The 11027-nt window shown below is 42.2% G+C and overlaps 1 protein-coding gene across 1 annotated transcript in view; it reads left to right on the top strand.

The window, feature by feature from the left end:
- The first annotated feature begins 6538 nt into the window (after positions 1-6538).
- The window catches only part of fgf14 (fibroblast growth factor 14), an 86936-nt gene continuing 82447 nt past the window's right edge, over positions 6539-11027 (top strand). The window contains exon 1 of the mRNA XM_039014352.1: positions 6539-6731. Coding sequence (XP_038870280.1) covers positions 6539-6731 — 193 coding nt within the window. The remainder of the gene's footprint in view (positions 6732-11027) is intronic.

Below are 11027 nucleotides of genomic sequence, written 5' to 3'. Positions count from 1 at the left end.
TATTGACTTACGTCGGTTCAATCTTTTGAGTTCCATTTCGGTTTGGGGTTTTCTGAGAGCTTAATACACACATTGCAGAGTTTCTCTAAATCAGATCCAGCCTGAACTGTGCGATGTAGTAGAGAGTTGCAGTTTCCAACAGGCCAATGTTCTACATAGTTTAGCGCATTAAATGTGGTAACTAACTACAATGACCATAATCCATTGCGCAGCTACTTGTCTGGTCTCTGTTTATTTTATGCCTGCTATGGAAGAGTCAGAAGAATGTGTGATCGTGAGGGGATATACACTGAGTAGACTCAATTTGTTGGGGCATGGACTCTATAAGGTATCGAAAGCATTCCACAGGGATGCTGGCCCATGTTGACTCCAATACTCCTCACAGTTGTGCCATGTTGGCTGGATGTCCTTTGGGTGGTGAACCATTCTTGACACACACGGGAAACTGTTGAGCGTGAAAAACACAGCAGCGTTGCAGTTCTGGAAGCAAACCGGTGACCTGGCACCTACTACCATACCCCGTTCAAAGGCACTTAAAACTTTTGTCTTGCCCATTCACCCTCTGAATGGCACACATACACAATCCTTGTCTAAATTGTCTAAAGGCTTAAAAATCTTTATTTAACCTGTCTCCTCCCCTTCATCTACACTGATTGAAGTGGATTTAACAAGTGACGTCAATAAGGGATCATAGCTTTCACCTGGATTCACCTGGTCAATTTATGTAATGGAAAGAGCAGGTGTTCTTAATGTTTTGTATGCTCGGTATATTAAAGTAATGTGAATAAATGATTGTTAATAAGTGATACGCAGAAATGGGCAGACACTACCATCACGGGACTTTTATTCATTGTTTTATTCTGACACAACATTCAACCCAAATAATAGAAACCGACATCGAAAGTGAATATTTTTGTATAATCAAATCGACCTCAAAAAGCACTGATCTCTCAGCACTACTCCCCCAGTGGCGTATTGCTGGTAAAGCAGTAGTCTAATCCAGTCTGCGTCCCCCATATACTCTCTGTATGCTTCAGCCCTGCTAGAGACTGAGCAGTAAAGCATTGGCTGCATGCTGTGCGGGTTGCAGACGAGGACACAACATACTGCAGCATCATGCTCGTTGTAATAGTTCTATGCTGTAGCAATAGTTTTTATGGGTATGTTTTGTAGCTCATTGAACATGCTACTGTAATCTCTCATAAGTCATGTGTTCCTCTCAGCAAGCAGCTGGATACATATTGTTTTGTCATGTAATTCTCCTCGCTTCGGGGATGAGGCTGTACACTGATTTGAAATTATGTCCCTGTATTGACTGTGGGAAATATAACAATGCAGCAAATATGATTTGCAATTGGATCATTTATCTGTTCGTGTTGCCATGTAATGATGGCAGTGGGTAAAGACAAGAATTTTACATGCAGCCTCAAACAGAAATAGCAATTCATTCGTTGTGCAAGAACATTTTTGAAAGTCTGTCTCCACATATGGAAAACATAGTCCTGTCATGTTCTAGTAAACATTTGTTCAAATTGTATTGATTTACAGTGCAGGTAATACATTATAGCCAGACTATCATGTCATACAGTCTCTGTCCATATCCCACTGCTACTGCACTGTGCCGGTGGTGTACTGTGTCTGTACCTACGTGTAGAGTCATTGTTGGGCTGACAGTGTCCACTGCTGGCTGCAACATAAACTGCATTGTCTCCAACTGTACATGTCTCTGCGGCGGCATCTGAGCGCAATCTATCCGAGGAACATTTACGTGCGAAGACAGGCACCCCACACGTATAGACCGGTCACAGGGGTATTGTTTTCCTCAAAAAGGTAGGGGTCCAAACTATTGACACCAGGAAATATTCTTATAAATAAAGTGGTCAAAAGTTTAGTCCCATATTCCTAGCACGTAATGAGTACATCAAGCTTGTGACTCTACAAACGTGTAGGATGCATTTGCAGTTCGTTTCGGTTGTGTTTCAGATAATTTTGTGCCCAATAGAAATGAATAATGTGAAAGTGGAATTATGTTTTTAGAAATGTTTACAAATTAATAAAAAATGAAAAGCTGGAATGTCTTATAAGTATTCAACCATTTTATGGCAAGCCTAAATAAGTTCAAGAGTAAAAATGTGCTTAACAAGTCACATAATAAGTTTAATGGATTTATGATTTTATATTTTTGAATGGCTACCTCATCTCTGTACCTCATTCATAAAATGATCTGTAAGGTCCCTCAGTCAAGCAGTGAATTTCAAACACAGATTCAACCACAAAGACCAGAGAGGTTTTCTAATGCCTTGCAAAGAAGGGCGCGTATTGGTAGATGGGTAAAAATGAAAAAAGCAGACATTGAATATCCATTTGAGCATGGTGTTAATCAGACTTTGGATTAATTACACTTTGGATGGTGTATCAATACACCCAGTCACTACAAAGATACAGGTGTCCTTCCTAACTCAGTTGCCGGAGAGGAAGGAAAATGCTCAGGGATTTCACCATGAGGCCAATGGTGACTTTAAAACAGTTACTGAGTTTAATGGCTGTGATAGGAGAAAACTGAGGATGGATCAACAACATTGTAGTTACGCCACAATACTAACCTAATTGACAGATTGAAAAGAAGGAAGCCTGTACAGAATAAGGATGCATGTTTTAGAAAAAAACTATTCCAAAACATGCATCTTGTTTGCAACAAGGCACTGGCAAAGCAATTATATGTTGTCCTGAATACAAAGTGTTATGTTTGGGGCAAATCCAAAACAACACATTACTGAGTACCACTCCATATTTTCAAGCATAGGGGTGGCTGCATCATGTTATGGGTATGCTTGTAATTGTTAAGGACTTGGGAGCTTTTCAGGATAAAAAGAAACGATATGGAGCTAAACCCAGGCAAAATCCTAGAGGAAAACCTGCGTAAATCTGCTTTCCACCAGACACTTGGAAACTAACTCACCTTTCAGCAGGACAATAACCTAGACACATGGCCAAATATACACTGGAGTTGCTTACCAAGACGACATTGAATGTTCCTGAGTGGCCTAGTAACAGTGTTGACTTAAATAAATTAAAACATAAAAACATTCAACATTCAACATAAAAAGCTACAGAGGGCTATATCGGTCCACCAATAAAGGACTAGTAAAGCCCAGTGCACTACTTTTTTATTTTTCAATAGTTTTTTTGTTGTATATATTAACATTGTTTTTTGTATTCTGATTTTTCAGCGGCTATGTGGGTGTGAATACCTATGTAAATGAGATATTTCTGTATTTCATTTTCAATCAATTTGGGGTATTGTGTGTAGATGGGTGAGAGACAAAAAATGTATTTCATCCATTTTGAATTCAGGCTGTACTGCAACAAAATGTGGAATAAGTCATTGCGTGCAAGGAATATGGGAGGAAATAGTAAACTTTTGAAAAGGCCTACTTTATTTATAAGAATCTTTAGGGTGTCAATAATTTTGATCGCTACCTTTTTGAGAAAAAAATATCTTTCTTTGAGCAATTGTATTAGTATAAAATAATATAATTTCCCAATTTTTGGGAGAATACAATATAGCTCAGTATTTGAATTATTTATTTATACACTCATTATTGTGCATCTTTATCATGGGTATCAATAATTTCGAACCCCATTGTACATTTGATTTAATAAGGTTAGATGGTTTTCCCTCTAAATATAAATAGGGATTGCATGTGGCATGCCCCCTCCTCTCTTTAAACATCCAGAATATCTACCCCTGGCTAAAACATTTATTAGTAGGCCCTAAAATGACGCAGTGATAAAAAACATTCATATCGCTGAATAATTTCTCAGACCGGCTCCCTAGTTTCCAGGTGCAACGTGAAAGAGAATGCATACGAATCCAGCCCTGGCCCGGCCATTTGGCAATGCATCTCAGCCCGGTATGCCTTGACATCAACAAGTGGATGCTCGATCGTGTGTGGAAAGAGAGTGTAGCCTAGAGCCCGGTGATGCCACTGTCCCCAAATGTTCCCACTTCTTTAATTAATTGCGGCGACAAACGGCAGATGGCTCTCTTGCGTTTTAATTTCTATCTGTGAATGTTGTCTCTGGAAATGATATCCATCTAACAGAGAAATATCTAATGATTTATGGTGTTGTTTTGTAGTATTAGAACCACCAATCCAGCATATGTTGACAGAAATTATTTTTCTGAAGTGTCTCTCCTGAATACGTCATTGTTTTTTGTGTAGCCTATGGTTTGCTCAACGATTTATCCAGAAATTAGCACTGTGCGCCCTCAAACTGGGCACAGAAGCCTATTCTACGTTGGTTCAACGTAATTTCATTGACATGACGTGGAAACAACGTTGATTCAACCAGTGTGTGCCCAGTGGGCTGTGTGTGTGCGTGTGGCAAAGGAATGAGGCGCTGAAATGAATGAGCCCGAAAGTGGTTGAGAGATAGACGGAGTGATATTATTGTGAGATTAAATGGCGATAGTAATCATTCCTTTATCATGCTACTCGAGTTGCAGATTTTATTGACATTTTAGTCATTTAGCGGACGCTCTTATCCAGAGCGACTTACATGAGCGATTTGTAGGGTTAAGTGCCTTGCTCAAGGACACTTGGACGATTTTTCAACTAGTCACCTCAGGGATTTGAACCTTTCGGGTTAATGGGCCAACGCTCTTAATCGCTAGGCTACCTGCCGCCCTATGTTTTTGCAGTTAAGCTATTCCTTCTGTTTAAGCACTTGAAGCACACACTTTTATTTAATTTGATTAGCGAGGAGTTCAATAGCCTACATTTTGATGCACGGTTTACTCTTTTCCAATAGGCTGCCTGCCCAAGGTCATGCGTAGGCTACCGGGCAATAAATGCCTACATGGATACATGCAATGGTGGACGGTCCCATACACATTAAAACATATACGAATATATGTATTTTCAGCCATATTTGTAACGAGCCTATTACATGCCCATTGCAATTTAGTTGCGAGCATGTTCGGAGCGGGGCGTCGGTTATTGCACAGCTGAAGCCGCCTTTATGTGTCAAATCTCACTACCGGCTGATAGCGACGCCTGAAGTGAGGGACTTGTGCTCGAGAGGTCGAAAGAGAGGGAGGGAGAGTATTCTCCTCTTTCCTCTCCGAGGCGAGTGCAAAGGAGAGGGTGAGTGGCTAAGACTTGTTGATGTGGAAGATGGGATGATCTATAGACGGAAACAAGAGTCACCCTTCATCGTTTTTCTTACAGCGCGGGATTGATGCCAAATGCGCTTTTGCGCGGGAAAGGTGTGCCTGTGCAATGGTGCCTATAGATAGCCTATGTGTTTCCCTGCGGGGTCTCCTATCCTGTCTTTTCGATTACGCACCTGATTGCTGTCTCTCCAACGAACGGTGGGTTTAATATGACATTCCCGACAGCCGTATTGTCTCCTCCGCATCCGGCAGCGTAAGTTTATCTATTTGTATGCAGTTGTCACACCGTCCAGACGTCATCCGCACAGGACCCGGTTAAGCTTAGGTTAGCCTACATTTTTTTCTCTCTCTCCAATCGGTGTACAATCGCGTGTGTTGTGTTTGTTTCTCTTTGACCACAATACCAATCTACAATGACAGCCCAGATGTGAAGGGAAATGGACTATACAAAGAGAAGACGTGAATACGCATCATGCAGCCATGCGGTCGGATAGGTATAGCCTATATTGCTATTCAATAGGCCTAGATATAGCCACGTTTGATATTTACGTATTACTTTGATGTCGTATTTATCGTACCGACATGTATTGGCTAATATTTGACTCTCCGAGATGAATGGCCATTTCAGGAGCAGTGTTGCGTATTGAATGGTCAACTTGGCTAATATTTCTGCGTAAACGTCGTGTTATCCTATGCTGTACCCTGGCGAGTGAGTGCCCCTCGTCCGACGGTGATAATCACCCAGAAAAGCGCTTTTGTTTGTTTGTTTGGACGGCTGGCGGAACACACGCGCGCACACACTCAACACAGCGTGGCCACCGCTGTCCAGCGTGCCGACTTCTGAATCCTGCACCGGTCTCCAGGACGAGAGGAGGGAAGGAAGACAAAAGGAGAAGAAGAGACAGGAGTGTGGGAAGGGGAGGCTACAACACACACTGGACATTTAGCAGGGGATGGAAGTGAAAATGTCACCCAATAAACCGAAAATCAATACGCAGATATGACTGTTGAGCAATCTCGTTTGGGGTGAGTTTTTGCCAAGCAATTTCACCAACTAGACTCCTGAAAATATGGAATGAAATAATTTTATGACAACAGTTTCATGATTCTCACGAACCGTACAATTAACGATAACGCAATGTTTCATAAGCACTAAAATGTAGTGTCTGTACACTAAAGGCAGTTATCAAAAAGTAGACTACTATTTAAATATACCTGATTCAACACCACGGACCGTCTAGCCGCCAAAATGGGACTGTGACCGTGCTGTGAGCGACTAGAGGCGGTTGTTTATGTGGTCTGTGCTCCGTGTGCGGACGGAGTGCGGACCGGACCTGAGCAGCAGTGAGACATTGAGCCATGGCAGCCGCTATTGCCAGCGGTCTGATCCGGAAGAAGAGGGAGGCACGGGAGCAGCATGTAGACCGACCACCCCCGAACAGGCGGAGGAAGAGCCCCAGTAAGAACAAGGGGCTCTGCAATGGCAACCTGGTCGACATCTTCTCCAAAGTGCGTATCTTCGGCCTGAAGAAGAGGAGACTACGGAGACAAGGTGTGAGAAGTTGTGTGTCCCGTGTTTTGTGAGGTGTCTTTTGTGACTTATGTGGGTAACGCATTGTGCTGTAAAGTCAACCTTTTTATACACATCATTCATTTGGGTAACCCCTCATTGGGAAGTAGGCAAACCAATGTGTGCATTAACATTGATTTAATATCATTAATTCACGAAACTCAGAGATAAACCATGACAGTATAATATTTGCACTGACTATCCCATCATCCGTAAATGTTTAATGAAGGGAGAAAACACGTGTGGTAGGCTATAACCCAGGATTCCCCAACTGGCGTCCTGTATGGGACTTGGCCTGCAGGTGATTTTATTTGCCCCCCCCCCCCCAAGTTTTCTGATCAAAAAAATATATATACTGAAATTCTTAATTGTTGGGCATAAAAGACTGTAAAACCACCAGGAAATCCGCTATAAGTGATTTTAATTTAGTAAATCTGTTCCGGAGTGTTCCCAAGCATAATAGAGAGATATATGTGATTGTATACAAATCTAAGCAAGGTTTGAAATGATTATGTTTTAGTCAAACATTATATCTGTTTGGGCTTCTTTCGGTCAATTTGCAGTCTACAAATGATTTGTAATTGTGTTCCGGCCCCGTCCTGCGGCTGGAGTTGATGGTCCCTGCTATAGCTTGTGGCGGCCAATCCCATGGTTCTTATGGTTGACTATAGCAGTCTGTTTGTTGGTCCCTCACAGGCAGGAAGGAGAGAAGGAGAGATAAAACAAATCTACCCCTGATTTAGCCTATATGCAATCTCAGGTAGATGACAGGCAACAGACGAGCTGTGCGTGATGCTTTAGAACAGGGTTCCCCAACTGGTGGCACGCGGGCCAAATTTCTGAGCTGAAAAAAAAACAAAAATATTGTTGGACGTAAAAGCCTGTAAAAACACAAGGAAATATTTAGTTTCTGTTCCGAAGTATTCCCACGCGTAATAGAGAGACGTGATCGTATACAAATGTAAGCACGGTTTGAAATATTATATCTCTTTGGGCTTCTTGTGGTCAATTTGCCATTTACAAATGATTTGTCACTATGTTCCGCCCCCCGCATACCATCCGCTCAAGAAAAACAATCGTCCTGTGGCTGAATCTAGGTGATGATCCCTACTTTAAAACGGAGCTGTCACCACATCTTGCTTGAATTGGCCTGTCCGCTTTGAAGCTCCTACATGCACACTGCTGAACTGATGAACTGCATTGTGCATGTAACAAAGCCTTACACATCCCCAGAATGAACAACAAATACAATTGCTATGAGACCTAAAAGGTTAATAGTTCCCTGATAAGAGGCTACGCCTTTCGAACATAATCTTTCCTCACATAACTGTATTGAACCTGTGGGCCACTGCCTTTCATTTATATCCTCCGATCCAAAAATCCAAAACTCATACAGTACACAGGCTTAACAGTGCTGTATTTAGCCAGCTAGACAGCATATTTCCATTCCTAGTCCCTGCCTGTCTGGATGCCCACTGCACTGTCCGATAACCCAGTTCTTCTGGCTTGCGGACAGAGATCCCAGCAGTTGCAGGACTTGATGCTAGATCATGCCAACAGAGAAGCCGGGGCCTAATGAAACCATAATAGGCGCTGTGGGCTTGGGTATGTGGCGTAGCTGTGTATCTTGGTACCTGCCACTGGTGTCTACGGGGGCAATCTGTCGCTAATAAATTCCAGAGTCAAAGACACTGATGCCAGGCTTATCCAGCGTGACAAACTGCTCCTACAACGCCTTGACAACAACACACCTGCCAACTCAGGGGCCCCTCTGTCTGTTTGTGTGTGTGTGTGTGCATGTGTGTGTATGTATTTGCTTGCGTGGGTGTGTGTTCATGTGAGCACGTGTGACAGACGACATTGCCCTGATAAGTATTGGCAAGCGATGCATTGCATTTAGCCTTTCTTAAAACAGGTCCTCTGTCGTAAGACAATGCATGATAAGAATTAAGTGTAGTGGTGGAAAAAGCTAATCAGAAATGTATGATTTGTTCTCGTTGCTGAGTGATAGAGTTGTAGTCAGACCACATGGCGAACACTTGGGCCACGTCCCAAATGGCACCCTGTTCCCTATGTTGTGCACTACTTATGGGCCCTGTAAAAAACAAAATGCACTAGAAAGGGAATAGGGTGCTATTTGGGATGAAACCTTGGTTGTCACTCATCTTCATCATAGCCGTTATTACTATAGCCGTTATTACTAATTACTGGCCCAGTGGGACGATATCTCATTCATTTCCCACTCGCATGAGAGTTGTTGGGGACAATCTTTAGCGAGCGATTTCACCCACCACCACGGCTTTCGGAGCTCACAGGGGGCTGCTAGGAAATGCTGCCCACTCGAGTGCTCTCTCTCTCTCTCTCTCACACACACACACATGCATGCACACACACACATGCACACAGACGCAGGCACGCACACGTGTACAGAAACAAACACACACAGGCTGAAGGAAGAGTAATGGCTTGTTTGGTGTGCTTAATTCAATGCCGGCCTCGCCGGAAGGACATTTACAGCAAAATAAAGCTGAATGCTCCACCAATCATACGCGGCGCTATAACGCGAGCGGACAATGCAGTTGTCTTTTTTTCAGGGCTTCCACAGCTGAGAATACACTGGAAATAGAGCTTCCAGGGGAGAGCTTTTTCCTAGATGATTCGTTTTTCTGAGACTGTGTGGGTTTTCGATTGAGGAGACCAGGCTTTTCTTTACTGTGGCGCAGTTGACACCGTTGGATGGATCATAGTGCTGGGTGGTGTTCATTAGGCACCAAATGGAAGAAATTGGACTAAAACAGAGAGGGACTGCCTGTGAAGTTTCGTTGCAAGCTCCAGTGAACACGAATGTGACCTGGATTCATGCATTGGCCACAACACACATACTGATTGTATAGCTGTAGTCCTTTTTTGTAAAAGCGTTTGAAAATTCACCATTTTATAACATTTTTATGGCAATGTTTTCACAAACATTGTCCTTAATCTGAATTTCTGATGATTCTTAGGATTCTACTAAATTTTGTTTGGCAAAAAAACAACTGAACAACAGCTTCCATGTCTGCATCTGAAAGACAACCTCTTCATGCATTTCTTAGTATCTTAGTAGTAGTAAGTCCCTCTTCCACATGGACATACTGAATGTCATGCATCCTCCTGGACCAGATGTGGGCAACATGGGTGTATACGCTATCAGTGAGGTGAAATGGGCAGAACATTGCAGATTGTTCACTTCTATCTCCAACAAGTCTCCATCAACTTACCTGGTGAATCTCCATCAACTTAGGCCACCTAAAACAGTTTAAAAACGTCACCTTTTCACACGTACAAACAAAACGGGTGTGATCATTCTACAGTGGTCCTTGCAGCGTACGCTAAAACCGGTGTGATTATGGCGCTTATTTCGAACGTCCAGTTTTGATTGACACAACAGTCAGCATTTGAGAAAGCCTCACTGGTTTTTCACAGAAACATTATGCACAAACACAGTCCTTACAAAGTTATGTCCTGTATGTGACCCGTTTATTTTGGGATGCAATATTCAGACATGCACAGAAGTAGCGACAGCATACACAATCATCCAAACCGTGAAATGTAGGCTACATGAGTCCTAGCGCTAACTGAGGAAAGATTGACATAACACAAGCGGTCATATTTAGAGAACTCTCCTCTGACAGAAACCACAATATGAATTAGCCAATAGCAATGACTATTTATAATTCATCACATCACGGGTGAGCTCAACATTAATCGAAATATACTTTCTAGAAATCTGAAGTAATCTGATGATGGGTAGTTTGTGCGTGCCGCCATATTTGTTTTTTTCTTGTCAACCGAAGATAATAAGAGGAGACAAGATGAGTATAGTCTGTTTGCAGTATGCATATTGAAGGGGGTGTGTCATCTACGATAATTCACTTCCCTTCATTAATTTCCGGAAGTTTACTCAAAATTTAAGTGAACCATTACTTCACCTCATTATAAAATATTTGGTCTGACAGACATTTACGTGACACCCAGAATGCATTGTATAATGTCAACAGACATGGTGCCACACATAGCAAGCAAATAGCTTAGCATTAGCTCATTATAATCAGTACAACCTTCAAAAAAGTATTTTACACACGTCATAGTAGGTGTCTTTTACAATCGATGCAATAATTGGAATTCATTATTTGTCACCAGTACTTGAAAACATGTGAATAAAACTGTAAATACATTATGCTCCATCCATTCATACTGTATGCTACAGTAGAAACGACAACACGTTATACAGAAAATAAG

This window comes from Salvelinus namaycush, chromosome 19, assembly GCF_016432855.1.
Source record: "Salvelinus namaycush isolate Seneca chromosome 19, SaNama_1.0, whole genome shotgun sequence".
In the NCBI taxonomy this organism is placed as follows: domain Eukaryota; kingdom Metazoa; phylum Chordata; class Actinopteri; order Salmoniformes; family Salmonidae; genus Salvelinus; species Salvelinus namaycush.
This window is presented reverse-complemented; position numbering and strand designations above follow the sequence as displayed.